This window comes from Chelonoidis abingdonii, chromosome 13 (assembly GCF_003597395.2).
Source record: "Chelonoidis abingdonii isolate Lonesome George chromosome 13, CheloAbing_2.0, whole genome shotgun sequence".
In the NCBI taxonomy this organism is placed as follows: domain Eukaryota; kingdom Metazoa; phylum Chordata; order Testudines; family Testudinidae; genus Chelonoidis; species Chelonoidis abingdonii.
Window position 1 is genome coordinate 27,006,782 of NC_133781.1, and position 16,365 is coordinate 27,023,146.

At 38.9% G+C, this 16,365-nt stretch overlaps 1 protein-coding gene across 1 annotated transcript in view; it reads right to left on the bottom strand.

Annotated features, from left to right (window-relative positions):
- Positions 1 to 15,539, bottom strand: part of ABCA5 (ATP binding cassette subfamily A member 5) — a 54,712-nt gene extending 39,173 nt beyond the window's left edge. Inside the window, exons 1-7 of the mRNA XM_032797274.2 lie at positions 15,420 to 15,539; positions 13,772 to 13,976; positions 12,389 to 12,550; positions 10,882 to 10,979; positions 7,680 to 7,909; positions 5,169 to 5,310; positions 1,490 to 1,678 (exon numbers count right to left, since the gene is read on the bottom strand). Of these exons, the coding sequence (XP_032653165.1) occupies positions 1,490 to 1,678; positions 5,169 to 5,310; positions 7,680 to 7,909; positions 10,882 to 10,979; positions 12,389 to 12,550; positions 13,772 to 13,976; positions 15,420 to 15,524 (1,131 nt within the window). The 5' untranslated portion in view covers positions 15,525 to 15,539. The remainder of the gene's footprint in view (positions 1 to 1,489; positions 1,679 to 5,168; positions 5,311 to 7,679; positions 7,910 to 10,881; positions 10,980 to 12,388; positions 12,551 to 13,771; positions 13,977 to 15,419) is intronic.
- Positions 15,540 to 16,365: the final 826 nt, after the last annotated feature.

Consider the following 16,365-nt stretch of genomic DNA (forward strand, 5'->3'; position numbering starts at 1 on the left):
TGTGATATGTGAAGGTGCAAACAGCATTTCCCTATTCATTTTCTCCATACCTATCATAATTTAATAGACCTCTATCATATCCCTCCTTAATCATATTTTTTTAAGATGAACAGTCCCAATTTTTTTAATCTCTCCATACTCTAATCATTTTCGTTGCCCTTCTCCAATTCCAATATATCTTTTTGAGATGGGGCGACCACAACTGCATGCAGTATTCAAGTTGTGGGTGCACCATTGATTTATAAAGCAGCATTATGATACTTCTTTTTATTATCTATCCCTTTCTTAATAGTTCTTTACATTCTCTTAGCTTTTTTGACTGCCATTACACACTGAGCTGAAGTTTTCAGAGAACTATCCACAATGACTCCAAGACCTGTGGCAACAGCTAATTTAAACCCTATCCTTTTGTATGTATAATTGGGATTATTTTTTCCAAAGTGCATTACTTTGCACTTCCCAACACTGAATTTCATCTGCCATTTTGTTGCCCAGTCATCCAGTTTTGTCAGATCCCTTTGTAACTCTTCACAGTCTGCTTTGAACTTAACTATCTTGAATAATCTAATATCGCCAGAAAATTCTGCCACTTTACTATTCAAGCCCTTTTCCAGATCATTTGTGAAGATGTTGAATACCACAAGTTCCAGTACAGACCACCAGGGATCACCATTTACCTTTCTCCATTGTGAAAACTTATCCCTACTCTTTGCTTTTCTAACCAGTTACAAATCCATGGGAGGAACTTCCCTCTTATCTCATGACAGCTTACTTTGCTGAAGATCCTTTGGTGAGGGACCTTGTCAAAGTCCTTCTGAAAATCCAAGTAAACTATATAGATCGGATCATTCTTGTTCACATGCTTACTGACTCCTTCAAAGAATTCTGATAGATTGGTGAGGCATGATCTCCTTTCACAAAAGCCATGTTGACTCTTCCCCAACACGCTGTGTTTATCTATTTGTCTGCTAATTCTGTTGTTGACTATAGTTTCAACCAATTTGTCTAGTATTAAAGTTAGGTTTACAGGTCTGTAATTGCCAGGATCACTTCTGGACCCTTACTAAAAATAGACATTACATTCACTCCCTCATCTGGTACAGAAGCTGATTTCAGTGAAATGTTACATACATTACATACTACAGTTAGTCGTTCTTAAATAGGAAAGAAAAGTTACATCTTAAAGAGGAAGTAATTATGGTGCTAGACAGGCACCTGGAAGTCCCAAGCTCAATTCCTTACTCTGCAACAGACTTCTTGTGTGACCATGGCATGTCACTTACCCTCTCTGTGTATCAGTTACTCCTCTGTAAAATGGAGAAAAAAAACAGTGCTTCCCTATCTCATAGGGGTTGTGAAGCCAAATACATTAAGGCTATGGTGATAGTGATGGAGGCTATATAAGAATCTTAGCTAGATCTTATATCAAGTTACTCTTCATTTGTTTATGCATGCAAAGGTAGTAAAGAACAGCACACAGTTTACTTACCTGTGCAATCCCAATCAAGAACGTACACTGACACGAGGGGCTTAGAATCCATACAAAAGACTTCGGAAAATCATCCAACAGGACAACAGCGAGACTCACAAAACCAAAAGCCAGTGTTGCCAAAAATTCAACTATACCCACATGCTTTGATTTTTTAAATAGAGGAGTCAGCATGAAAGCAAAGAAAATCTAGAATACAAATCAGAAGATCATTACAGAGCACAAGAGATCTGGCATAGAAATGCTGCAATTAACATTTTATCTTCAATGAACAAGTTACTTTCCTTTTACAATAATTGCAATGCTTTGCCAATACTTTATCCCTGTTACTGTCAATACCTCTTCTGATAAAAATAGGCCTTCAACAATACAACTGATTTCATAATATTGTCCATGTCATAGAGTGAAGACTTGAAGTATTAAACAATAAATTAAGGGAGACATACTTCAATGTTCTTCACATTATTCAATTTTTTCAATCATAAATTAAGAACCCATAATAAATAATATTGCAATTGTTTAAAATTCGCTAAGTGACTTGTATAGATTCATATAGTAATAAAGTGGAATCTCCAAGCTTCAGTTAGGGTCACAATGTTATTCAAGTGATCCACAATTGTACAGTAAAAGGAACGTAGTACAATATTTTGTAAAGCTTAGAAGAGACAAGATATGGGAAGTTGAGAGTTAGCACAAAACTAACGTAAGGCCCCAGGGATCTAGAACTCAGTGTTGCTGCTGACATCTCCATGCTGCCACTGTAACCAGCTTTCACTCCGCAGCCCAGGATTCACTGTGGATACAGATGATGAGAAGTCTCGCCTCAACACATCTGACAGACAGCAGTTCCGTGACTCCTGATTGGCTCCCAGCCCTGTATAAATCTAAGGACCGTGCCAGGAAGTGTCCAGGCAACAATGCAGATTCCCTGGAGCTGCCCCGACCATTCCTTGCTCCTGAACTGGTGGCTTCTATCTCAGCTTCCTTTGAACTTCACCATCTGACTCAGATCCCGAAACCTGACTCAGATTCAGGCCCATTGTATCAACCCTGACTATGCGTTCCTTCACTACTCCCTGCCTCCGATTTGCCCCTGATCTGACCCTTGGTCTTGACTGCCTGTGTTTGGATGCTGCCAACTGGAACTCTTCCTTCATTAGAGGCTCAATCGTGCAAGATGCTGAATACTCTGGCCCTGATTCTAGCAAAGCACTCAATCCTGTGCTTAACTTTAAGCACATTACTAGTCCCACTAACATCAATATAACTGCTCACGTACTTGAAGTTAAGAATGTGCTTAACCTGTTCGCTGGATTGAAACCAGAGTACTAGGGAGAGACAAGGTTGGTGGAAGTAATCTCTTTTATTGGATCAACTTCTGTTGGTTGAACGGACAAGCTTTAAGGCTTTACATAGTTGTTCTTCAGGTGTGGAGAAGGTACCCAGTGTCCAGCTAAATACAAGGTGGGACATATTGTTAAGCAGAAGGGGTTCATGCATGTTGTAGTCAATTAACATGAGGTGGACAATTCGCAACTCTGTAATAGTAGGACCCTGGAGGGTTAGTAGGAAGGAAGGAGTGTGACAAATTGATGTAATGAGCCATAAAACCAGTGTCTCCATTAAGGCCATGATTTTTAGTGCGCAGCAGAGTAATGAATTTAAGTTCCCAGGCTTGTCTTTTGAAGGTATTGTGCAGGTTTCCGTTGAGAACAAGGACCGAGAGGTCAGATACAGAGTGATCATTTTGTGAAAGGTGTTTGCCCATAGGTGAGAGAAAAATGATAAAAGACAAAAACATCCTGTGTGAGTTCATTAGAGAGTATAGTGATTGTCTCATTTCACCCACATAGTAGTTGCTGAAGTATTTCATGCAGTGGATGAAGCACATCATATGTTGTGATAGGTATGTGTAGGACGCATGGATCTCGAATGGTGAGTTGTGAGGACATTGATCATTGTAGCAGTGGAGATATGGTTGCACATTTTGCATTCGTTGTTCTGGCAGAGTTTGGTGCCATTTTGAGTTGGTGGGTCCTGGTCTGTTGGGAGTTTACATCTAATGATGAGTTTAGTGACGTTGGAGGGTTGTTTGAAGGCCAAAAGAGGGGATTCAGAAAATAGTTCTTTCAGGATGGGATTCCCACTGAGAACGGGTTGTACCCGTTTGATGAAGCCAGTACAGGTTATGATGTAGGGAGGCAGGTGACAAGCAGGGCTGTGCAGTTGATGTTTGGTTTCTTTTCTGCTGTATTGTAACACGTTCTCCCGGGGTATCTGGGTGGCCCATTCTATGATGTGATCTTCTCCTCTGGTGGAGTGTCCTTGATTAGTAAAGGCAGTTTAAACATGCTGAGGCGTGTATCCTGTCTCTTTTGGAGTATATTATTTGGGATGTGAGTTCCTGGTTGTAGATAACAGATTTCTTGGCATGTCCCAGAAGCTGATGCTGACACAGGATTGTTCTACAGAGAGAGTGACAGACATGTGAAAGCTGTGGAAATTGTGGTGGAAATCCCAGGGAGTTCAGGTCATCTGTCCAGAGGATGAAAATATCATTAATGTATTTCAGGTACACGTTTTTGTAGTGGATTTTCCCAGAAATTCTTCTTCAAGGTGGCCCACAAAGAGGTTGGCATATTGGGGAGTTGTCCTAGTATCCATGGCTATACTCATGGTATGAACAAAACATTTGTTATTAAATGTAAACTTCTTATGGGCAAGGATGAAATGGATTAGAATGGTAATGTGTTGGGGGTGGATTGCTCAGTGTTGTCCATTGTCTTGTAGATATTTGAAGCAGACAGAGGTGGCATAATAGCGAGGGATGTTGGTGTACAACGATAGTCTCTGTGGTATAGGTTCTGGAGGAAGTCGGTTGTGTCCTGGAGGAAGCTGGCCCTTTGTATGGTCAGTGGTTTGAGGATGGTTTCTATAAATCTTGATATTTGCTCAGTAACAGGGTTGGGGCCAGATATGATGGGTCTGCTTGGGTTCCCTTGTTTCTGTATCTTGCACACCATGCAGAAGGTCCCTGGGGTGGGTTTGTGGAGTATGAAGTTATAGAGCTTCTCTTGAAGTTGTTCGGAGAAAGATTTGATGATATCCTTCAATTCTTGTGTGAAGAAGAGCTCTGTGAAATTTGAGAGTTTTTCCCTTCCACTAACAGAAATAGGTCTAAAAGATTTTACCACACCTATCTTGTGTCTCTCAAATGTTGGGACCAACACAGCTACACCACCACCACAAACCAGAGTACTTGGCATTTTGGGAGACTGAGCCATACGTGAAGTAGTGGGGTAAAATAAGCAGGAATAATAAACCTTTAAAAAATCCCATGGTATTTGATTTTAATACATTTCTCCATCTGTGGTATTTCCCATTCAAAGCATAGGAGATTTAGTAAATATTTCTGTACATTCTAATATTGTGGTAAGGTAATGGTTGGGGTTCAAGTAACCAGCTCAGTACATGTGACATGAGAAGCTACATAAAATCTCCCAAAATAATTGTGAGAAGAAAGAGAATGGTGCGATAAAGGCAGCTGTTTACCATTTGGGGTAGGGAAAACTGCACTGGAAACATGTCTAGAATGGGGAAAAACAGCAGATGGGAAGAAGCACATTGGAGAGAGTGGCCTTAATGAACCACAAACAAATTAAATTTACAAAACACTTACTGAGGATATTCCATACAGGAAAAAAAGAAGAAATATCACAAAGGAGCTACTTTGGGGAAATAGTGATGAGGCTGTTGCAATGACTGCCATGAGAATGGACATGACAAAAATCAGAGTTGTGTAGAGTAGAACCCAAGACAGCCTGGAAGAAAAGGAAAAACAGGAAAAATTCCTACATTAACTAAAGTATTGTACTGGAATAATTCAAAGTTACAATTCTTTAATATTCCAGAATGCTGCACAAAAGGGAAGCAAAACAATGTGCCAAAATCTCATAGGAAAGGAGGTTTCTAAGTGCAGATATTATTCAAAGCATCATTGCATATACTTTCATGCTAATTGCATCAAAATAAAGCAAAACATTGTTCTGAAGCTACAATTTTGTAATTTCCATAATCAATTCCTTTGTTTAATTGAAACAGAGTTAGCGAGGAGCACCTTTCAATAATTAAAGAAAATGCTACTTAAATTTTAATACCCAAGTCAGTCCAGTAATACAATATTCTTCTACACAAAATAAACCCTGTTGAAAAGTCAGAGAAAAATTTCCTTCTTAGGGAACAGATGAAGCCTGTGCAAGGGTAAGAAATGTGACATATTTTACTTAGTTAACAACTCACTAGATTAGCCCTTTTATAGTGCGTCTAATTTTCAAAATGCTGCACTTAAGTAACATGTCTGCAGGGATGCATTTTATAGAGGGGCTCCCTAAAGCAGAGAAGGGAAGTAGTCTGCTAATATTCTAAATTAAGGGCTTGATCATGCAAACAGCATTTATTATTGAGAACAATCCAACTGAATCAGTTGAACTATTCACAGTAAAAAAGGATTATATTTTGTGGTAGTTTCTTGCAGGATACAGCTCTAGTACATCAATGGCCATCATTACTGGGCATGCAAAGATAAACTAAGATCATTTGTTCCCCTACAACCATACTGTATTAAAATGAGCACACCCACAACATAGAAGAATAGACATTACATGGTATAGTACCAATCATTAAAGAAGATGCACTTTAAAATCTAAATGTCTTCTGCACAGATTTCTCTCTCAGATAGGTTACAATACTACAGCAGTATTCATCCAATCCACATACTGGAACTGATGTGAGCAGAAGGGAGACTGTCACTTGTCCAACTCAACATCAGGAAAAAGGAGTTACTGAGCTAAAAGGAGGAAAAAAATATAGCTCATGCACTCAGCATCTTATTTATTCACATCAGGCATTTGGTGTATTTTTAGGGATTTCTTTATATCCACTTAGTAAGGAATGTTCAACTGCACAAATACAGAATGATTGCCAAGAAAGGAGTACTGTGGAAAAGCATCTGGGGTTATAGTGGATCATAAACTAAACCCGAGTTAACAATGTAACACTGTTGCAAAAAAAGCAAACATAATTCTGGGATGTATTAGCAGCAATGTTGTAAACAAGACATGAGAAGTAATTCTTCCACTCTGTTCAGCACTGGTAAGTCCTCAACCGGAGTCTTGTGTCCAGTTCTGGGCACCACCATTCAGGAAATACGTGGAATCTCCGGGTACATCCAGACTACCGGCTGTATCGGCGGGTAGTGATCGATTTTTCGGGGATAAATATATCGTGCCTCATCTAGATACGATATATCAATCCCCGATCGCGCTTCCATCGACTCCGGAACTCCACCGGAGCGAGCGGAGGTAGTGGCGTCGACACAGGGAGCCGCAGACGTCGATCCTGCGCCGTGAGGACTCGAGGTAAATCGATCTAAGATATTTTGACTTCAGCTACGCTATTCACATAGCTGAAGTTGCGTATCTTAGATCGATACCCCCCCAGTGTAGACCAGCCCTCCATCATTGGAGGTTTCTAAGAACAGGTTAGAAAAAACCTCTCTCAGAGCTTGGCTACATTGGCACTTTACAGCACTGCAACTTTCGCGCTCAGGGGTGCGAAAAAACACCCCCCTGAGCGCTGCAAGATGCAGCGCTGTAAAGCATCAGTGCAATCAGGGCGGTAGCGCTGGGAACGCGGCTCCCAGCGCTGCACGTTACACCCGTAAGGAATGTGGTTTACAAGCAACGCTGGGAGAGCTCTCTCCCAGCGCTGCCGCTCTGACTACACTCACACTTTGCAGCGCTGCCACGGCAGCGCTTTGGAATGCCAAGTGTAGCCATAGCCTCAGGGATGGTCTAGATAATACTTAGCCCTGCCTCAGTGCAGGGGACTGGAGTAGCTAACCTGTCAAGGTCCCTTCCAGTCCTACATTTCTGTGGTATAAAGCAGAAGAATAATGGAAATAGGTTTTAGATGAAGCATCATCGTGACATTTGCTTTTCAAACAGGCACCAACTACTATGCTATTATAACTGTGTTTAAGCAAGACTTGCCCAACATTCCAATCAATATTACAATAGCCTAAAAAGAAGACTAACAGTAACCAATTGATGAATTTTAAAAATTTATTATAAAATAACATGGCATTTACTATATTTATCTAGAACAAGAGTTTTGTTGTACACTAACTTACCAAAAGGCGGTGTCATGAAGCCCCATTATCTTTAAAAAGTCCTTCAACTTCTTCTCCTTTTCTGCCACAATATGAATTGCCAAATAGTACCCAAAGGGTGAGAAAGCTATTACCAGGTAAATTAAAATAACTGCTCGAGGAAAATAACTGATTTTCTTAGCAGCAGCCTCTCCCATAATAACAGCTTTAGTCGATTCCAGTTCTTCCCAAACTGAATGATTAGTCTTCAGCTAAGAACAAAGTGAAAGAATATTTTAATCAGTTTGGATTTTACAGCTCCACCAACCAAAAAGAACAAAAACTCCAAAATACATTAACAGGTAAATTCTTTTTGGGTGTAAGACCCAATCCTGGAGGCATTTACACACATGCCATACTTTACTGACATAAGTAGGCTCACACAATTCCCTGAGACTTTAAATAGGTGCTTGTGTATGTGTAAGTCTTGGGCCTAAATTGTACCAAGTCCCAGAATATCACAGTAGGGAAAACATGACCTTCTATGGGAAGGTGGAGACAGCAAGTGAACAAAACCTTGGGATGTCCATCTCCTAATAAAGGGACTGACCTGTGCACGAATTTGTTAAATAGCGACTAGAACTAGAAAGAAGTAGTTGGAAAGAATTCAAAAACAAACACTGACCAGGAACAAATCAAACCAATCCTCACCACCCTATTATCAGTTGGACAGAGGTTAGGTAGTAAAACAATTAAGAACTTCAGCTCAGCAAGGTAGAAGCTTCACCCACTGCAAGACTGGCATACACAACTGGATTAACCCCCTTTAGAGAAAGTTGGCATTTGCTAGTAGGACACTATGGTACCCACTGTCCAGATTGGCATGTCTGATTATTACAGAACGGCTCAAAACTTCAACTTGTGACAACTGTTACACACTCCCCAATAAGAATTTTTAGAAAATGCCATTATGTTCAAGCTATTAACCATTGCAATCACCAAAAGTGAAGTTAACAGGGATATGGCAAAGCATTAACTGCATTCAATGCTATTAATATTTGCCCACAGATATTAGCAATGCAATGTGAGTATTTACGGTACATAGTGTAAAGAACCCAAAAGTAAAGCAATGGGATGAATAACACTGTTTTTCAAAATGTCCATATCTGTCACTTCTGTAAAAGCTGTATGCAAGTTAGATACATAGTCCAAAGTTTTCATGTCCTTAGGGTCTGCCATGGGAGCTACTCACTAACTTAAGATTTTTCCAGGCATCTTTATATTTATATGAGGTGTAAGCTTACTGTATCACCAACACACAGCTCTAAGAGCAGTTCCATTCTGTATAACATAACTACAACCCCCATTAATAGTTAGGTCTTAAGTCAGACACTGGATACAATTCATACAATTACAAGATCTTTGGAGTAAAAATGTGTTTTGTGAAATGAGAAATATCCCCAATTTCTTGGCTACAAAAAATATGTTTCATTTATGCCTTCTGTCCCAAACCCTTTACAAATCCATCAGTAGGGGGACACATGCCTTCCTATCAATCACCACTAAGACTGGTATTAAGCATGCATCCATTAAAACAATCCATCTGGTTACAGACCAGAGTTGCAGCATTAACAATGTACAAACAGTAGTGCCATTCGTTTAGATGTGAATACTCGTTGGTGCAAAAATATTACAAAAATGCAAGAAAATCGAAGGGGAACACATCTTGAAAGAAATCTTTCCTGAACCCCCTCTTCTAGCCTTCAAACAACACCCCAACCTTTACATGCATCCGATGAAGTGGTTATTCACCCACGAAAGCTCATGCTCCAAAACGTCTGTTAGTCTATAAGGTGCCACAGGACTCTTTGCTGCTTTTACAGATCCAGGCTAACATGGCTACCCCTCTCATACTTGACCCCAACCTTGCCAATCTCATCATCAGAAGCAAGCTCCTCACAGACCAGGAAAACATCAACTTGAAGTGGCACCAGACATTACCATAGCAACAGATGTAAACTCTGCAGCCATATTTCCAGTGCTACAATGATCAATACCTCCACAACACCCCTTTCAAGTTCCATGGGTCCTACACATGGCTATCATTTGTGATGTACTTCATCAAATTCCCCAACAACAATTACACCGGTTAAACCAGACAATCACTGCACTCTTAATGAACTCTTGTAGAAAAATAATAGAAGATCCATCATCTGTGTGCGAACGCTTCTCACAAAACAATTACGTCATATCTGCCCTCTTAGTCCTCGTCTTTATACGACACCTGAGCAACACCTTCAAAAGGTGAGCCACAGATCTTACATTCATAACTCTGTTAGACACCAAAAATCACAGATTCAACAGACACTGATTTTATGTCTCATTACAACAATCTGTAACCTGTAACACTGTCCTCTGACTGCAGAGGTGTTAATTGCTCATTTCATTTTGAATGGTTTCTTAAAACAGGTGTTACTTCTTATGTTTAACAATCTGTTCAACCTTTTATTTAGCTGTGACACTTTAATTACCTTCTCAAACCTGAAGAAGAGATTGAAAGCTTGTCTCTTTCACCTACGGAAGCTGATCCAATAAAAGATATTACTCCACCCACCTTATCTCTCAGAAACATTTTGTTAATCAGCTGTAAACCAATTTTAGTTCCCCACTTCATATTAAGATACTAATGAAATGTCTCTACATACAATGCTGCAGGAGCACAGCTGTACAGATACACCCTGCCTCTGCAGCGCATCTGGTGAAGATACTCTATGCTGATGGGAGAGAGCTCTTCTGTCGGCATAAAAAAACCCATCTCAGCAAGTGGCAGAAGCCGTCAGGTGGGAGAAGATCTCCAGCTGACATAGTGCTATGCACATAAGCGCTTATACTGGTTTAACTTAGGGCTTATCTACATTGAAAAACTGTTGACAAACTTTTGTCTTTCACGGGTACTTAAAAAGGCCCCCCTGCAAAAGACAAAAGTTTTGCGACGCAACTGGCAGTGTAAACGCAGCTTGGTCTGCAGGAGCGCTAAAAGCTGCATGGTATAGACAAGCCCTTATATTGCATTGGGAGGGGGGGAGGGTTGGAATATTCACACCACTGAGCGACATAAGTTTTGCCAACACAGGCTGTAGCATAGACACATCGTAACAAGACGAAAAAAAATCTCATTACAAGAATACCAAAGCAAAGGCTATTTAAGCAATTTTGCCTATTCATTTTACTTATCTATATTTACCTGTATTATTGCTGCATCAATACAAGCTTGTAGAGCTGCAAATCCTGAGCGCCAGTATGTAACAGACTCACATCCCTTTGAGAAACTGGAACAACTGGCTATAGAAAAATAAAGACATTTTAAAGCAAAAACCTGGAGTTATTTGTTTCTTGTTCATGATATAAAATACTATATCTAAAGGGAACCCTTTATTAATGGTGGAAATTGGGGGAAAACCAACTTCTTTGGAGTTAAAAATGTAACCAACAAAATCTCATTTAAAGCATTATAATTAGGGGACCACATGTCCCGTTTTTATAGGGACAGTCCCATTTTTGGGGACTTTTTCTTATATAGCCGCCTATTGCCCCAACCCCCTGTCCTGTTTTTTCACAGTTGCTATCTGGTCACCCTAACTATAATAAAAAGACATTTTCTCTAAGGCAGACATAAAACTTGATAGATATACCATAAAGCCAATGGCAACTTCACAAACCGATGGCTACTATTACAAGGATAATAGGATATGACCAATTACAGGATAATTTTTCAGCCACTTTGTGGGGTGAAGATTGAGAACCACTACTCTATATTATGGACAGAAACCTGCAAAGTTACTTTAATGAAAACCAAACTGTTTTGCAGTTATGAGAGTCCAAAAAGGATTCCAAAAAAGAGATTCGTATATCGACTGAAAAAGCCAAGGAAACGAATTGGTGAGAATGAAACCGAACCGTGGACTCTACCGTAACATTTTCATGGAAAATTATTAACCTCACAGGTAATCATTCCTAGAATTAAAATGCAACTTTAAGACAATCTTCTAACAGTGAAAAGCCGTGTGTGAAATACAGACTTTTTTTTTTTTTTTTTTTAAGTTTGGACTGTCTACACTTTACCCTTTGAAGAACATTTTTTCAGTGTTCTTTAAGAAAGGTAAGAGGAAAACAAGCTCTTGTAGTGGAGGAGTTGGTGAAGATGCTGGGGCTATCACTAGAGCGTCTCTTGTTTGAAGCTGTTTTGTACTTTTCAGAATTTCCCAAAGCAGGGACCTAGGCTGAAATCTTGCTGCTAAAGAAATCCCATCCCCTTATCTTTTCACTGCTTGTTTTTTTCACATGCTTGTGCAGAACCATGTAACATTAAGTCACTCTATAAATACCACCAAATTATTACTAACACATAAAGATGATCACCTAACGCAGATATTCATTTGTGCCATAACTATCTCTGCAACCATTCCCACTACAGGAAGATGACTACTAGTTTTTTGCAGGAGTTTCCCTATCAATAACGCAGTCCAGCACACTTCCTGTGCCTCAAAATACCCCAAAGAGTGAAAAACCAGCTCCTGCCCCACCCCCTTTCATATTGTACTGATGATAATGCCACCACTTGTCATGCTCTTTGGCTTTCTCGTGATAACACATGAGGTAGCAAAGTCTGCATTTAGCATCACATGTGATGACATAATAAAAGTAAGTCAAATTTTCAAGTTCAATGCCTTAAATGTAGCAAGTATATTTACCTCTTGATTCTACATTGATAGAAGACACCGCAACAGCAACAGGAAAGAATCTAAGCTGGTAGGACATCGAATCTTTGAAAACGACACCAACAAAGTTTGAGGGATTAACAGTACTAGCCTCTTGCAATTCTTTTTCACTGAAAAATTCTTCTGTAATTACAGCTGCAAAATATTAAAAATTAGAATTCTAACAGAATGCTTGTGTGAGAAGAACAATCAAAAGTGGACTATGTATTTTAAGCCAAGATTGTGTCATTTCTAAATAGGGCTACTTGTTTTCAGTATTTAGTGCCAAATTCTGTCCCATTGAAATTTATGAGATTTTTTCCCATTTACTTCAATGGAGCATGGATTTAAGTCTCAGCACTTGACAAGTTTGGTACACCTCTATCTGGATATAATGCTGTCCTCAGGAGCCAAAAAAATCTTACCGCTTTATAGGTGAAACTACATTATATTGAACTTGCTTTGATCGCAGCCCTGCCCCCTGGAGCACTGCTTTACCGCGTTGCATCCAAATTTGTGTTATGTTGGATTGCGTTATATCGAGGTAGAGGTGTATGAGTTTTTAAAGGAAAATACATTTTAAAAAGGAAAAGTGAAAATTTGCAGGCACTCAAAAGGTTTATTGTTGTGATCAGAAGACATGCATCACTCCCAAATGTGAAATTCATCAGAAAGAACTTGAAACCAGCAGATCAGGATACCCAAAAAAAGAAATGAAAGTTTCAGGTCGTGGTATGTGACTCTTTTCCTCTTGTCAGTCATGTACCATCTAAGCTACAAGTTCATATGAGGTTTTGGGGGTAGAATCAGTTTCAGCTACACAGCAGTGCCAGTTCTATAGAGGAGACACAACTTAACCCTGTGTTTTAAATCAGTTTCAAAACCAGATATTGACATGGTGCTAAATGAAACATGCATTAAAAACAACTTGTTTTGTAGTACTCACAGGCTCTAAACCTGAAAGCCTTAGTTAAAATAAACTGATATCTTCCTTAATTTACCATACAATGGCTCTCACTAAATCTGTTGGTGTGAGGTAGAACCTTTTTAGTCTGATGATACTAAGCCCAATCCTGAAATCCTCATGCAGATGAGTCATCCTGGACTTCAGTGGGATCACTGGTATGAGGAAAGGGTACTACTGTGTGTAAGGTTGCAAGATTGAGCACATGACTGGCATCACACAATGCTCATCAGCTGAAGCAGACAATGATGACTTCACAGCCCGTTCAAGATCTCAGCAGTAGAGGAGAGAAATACTGTCTACTCTACCTGAAGAGGACAAGTTTGATCAGCCATTCAAAACAATATCATCGTATTTTCCATTTAAACATAAAAAAGAACATGAGATGTAGAAGAATAAAATGAATACAATACCATCTTCAAAGTATTCAAAAGACACTTTCTGCATGATTTTTCTTGTCATGTTTGTCACTGGTGTGTATCCAAGAATGAAGTCCAAGAGCGTGGAGCGATCTAAAGTACCAAGATCAGTGTTGGGCACCTCATCAAACTTCCTATTTGGATGCATCATGCTCATTAATATAAGCCAAAATAGAAACAATAGTGGAAAAAGGATTTCCTGTTGAAAAAAAAAAACACAAAAAACAAGACAGCAATTAAAATCTCTCCTTTACTTAAATTATAAATGCTTCAAGAAGTGACTGTGTCCTTTTCAAATTATTTGATTGTAAAGCTTCCTACATATTTATCGAACTACATAAATAAATAATTTCAATCTTGGCTGTTGCTGTGATGCAGCCACAGGATTTTGCTAATCTGCAGTGATAATTTGAGAAGCCATTTTAGGATGCAAGTGCACCATTCCAACTCCTAAGAAGTTATAAACCAGAGAGCAATCTCTGTGCTCAGCTACATTGAAATTGGCGAAGTTACATGGATGAAGCTGATGGCAGAATTTGGCTTCAGATGTTTTGGTGTCTGGTCTCTTATATAGAACATGATTTGGCTTTTGGTATAAACTTAACATTTGCATTATCTGAAAATGAAAAAGAACTTGTATATATTTCCAGTCAGGGAACAGTTAAGCAAGTCAAGTCAAGCATTGTCTTTCAAAAAAATAAGTTAAATGTTCTCTTGTTGACCCTTGTGGATCCCCCTAAAAACCCAGGTACGTCACACAATAGAGGTGTTAAGCAAAATTTTATAATAGGTAAATTTTAGAAATGACATCATCACAAATACTTTCAGTACAATATTTTAATCATTGTATTTATTGATTTATTGTTCTGGTGAAGTTTGGGGCTCGTGTTATGATTATACCTTTCAGTCCTGACTTCCAGAGTTGTGTGTATTTATATAGTTCATATGCTGAAATGGAGGGTAATAGCTGTGAATGCTCTTTCTAGTTCTGCCACTCTCCTGCACCCTGACACTGGGTGAACCACTTAGTCTGCCTACAACTATTTCCCCACTAGCAAAATGGGTATTATAAGGCTTCATTAATGTTTTATAACATGCTTTGACATTCAGGGATGAATTATGAGATAGCACTCTGAAGTTATTATTATGATGTTATTCTCAACATTATATTCTTAATGATCATTTCAACAATTTGTAAACATTTGTTTGGACGGTTCTTACCAGGAATCCGAACAGGCAGTTCTATTACCTAATTGCTCTTATCAGTAACAAGCTATTCTAAACTTAATCTTGTACTTTATCAGTATTATTTTACTACATGTAATTCTGCCCTAAAATAAGTACTGTTATTTTACCCCAATTGGTCAGTTATACGCTCTAGAAAGTTAATACAGAAACTTAAATTGCCACATTCATACAGAGGGACACACAGCAAGACTATTTCTATAAACCACTTTTTGCCAAAGGATCACAGGGATGATTGAAGGAGCTAATATATTTCAGACCTGAGCTCAAACTAATCAGTTACTCCTTCAATAGTCAGAGACAATTAACAAAGCTTAGTTTTGTTTCTAAGTCAGCTAATTTTTCAAATCATAATCAGAAACAGACACAGAGGCCAGTAAATGATCATGTAACCTACCTGCACACTACTCTTCTTAGTCCTGCATTTAACAAGGTAGTTCTTGAATAAAAGAGCTTTGGTTTGTCTCCACACCCCTGCCTCCCTTGCAGTTTCTGCAGCCATTTTTCAAGAGCAGCCTTTTTAAAAAACAAACCAAAAAAAAGGCATTTGAAATGACAACTATTAGTCGTACCTATTGAGGTTTTTTTAACGTAAAAAAGAGAAACTATGTGCCAGCTAATTATATTGTTCTATACCGCTGATATACGATGGAAAACAGTTAAAGCCCGATCCCAGATTACGTTAAGAAGTTTGCACAGATACACACCCTAGACACATTTTTCAATTACAAGACAGATATCGCACTGGGCTGCCTTATGGAAGCTTGGCATTCTGATATGTCTTTTTGAGAATACAATCTTCTATTCCAGCAAGTAAGTTTTCATATTAAAGTAATAAACAAACTTCTAGCCTTAATGCAAAAAACCTTCAAACCCAAGGATAAAATGATGCAATGAGCTGTGTGCCTGTGTTTGCAGACATTCTGAAGCAATACTTCTGCGTGGTGTCAACTACTCCCATTCATTCCAATAGTGCAGTAACTCTGAAACCTAATGATAATATAAAAAGCAGCTTTGTTAACCACATCACTATGATCACGGGGCATGCAAAGAAGAAGAGAAAAGATCAATTTATAAAAATTGTACAATCTCATATGTGAATTTCTAGAAGACTACCAATTCTTATTTCCTTAATTTGACCCCTGGTTAGGCAGGCTCCATGGGGCATAAAAGAGTGCTTTTCACTGTCCTTTGGAGAAACAGATCTGAACATATTCTTCAAACAAACAGCTTCAGAGAGGTATCTGATCTAGTAAACTACATTCAAGATTGGAGATCATTCTTGGATTTTTACTCCCAGTTCTGCCACTGACTTGCTGTCAGGCTTTGAACAATTCACATAA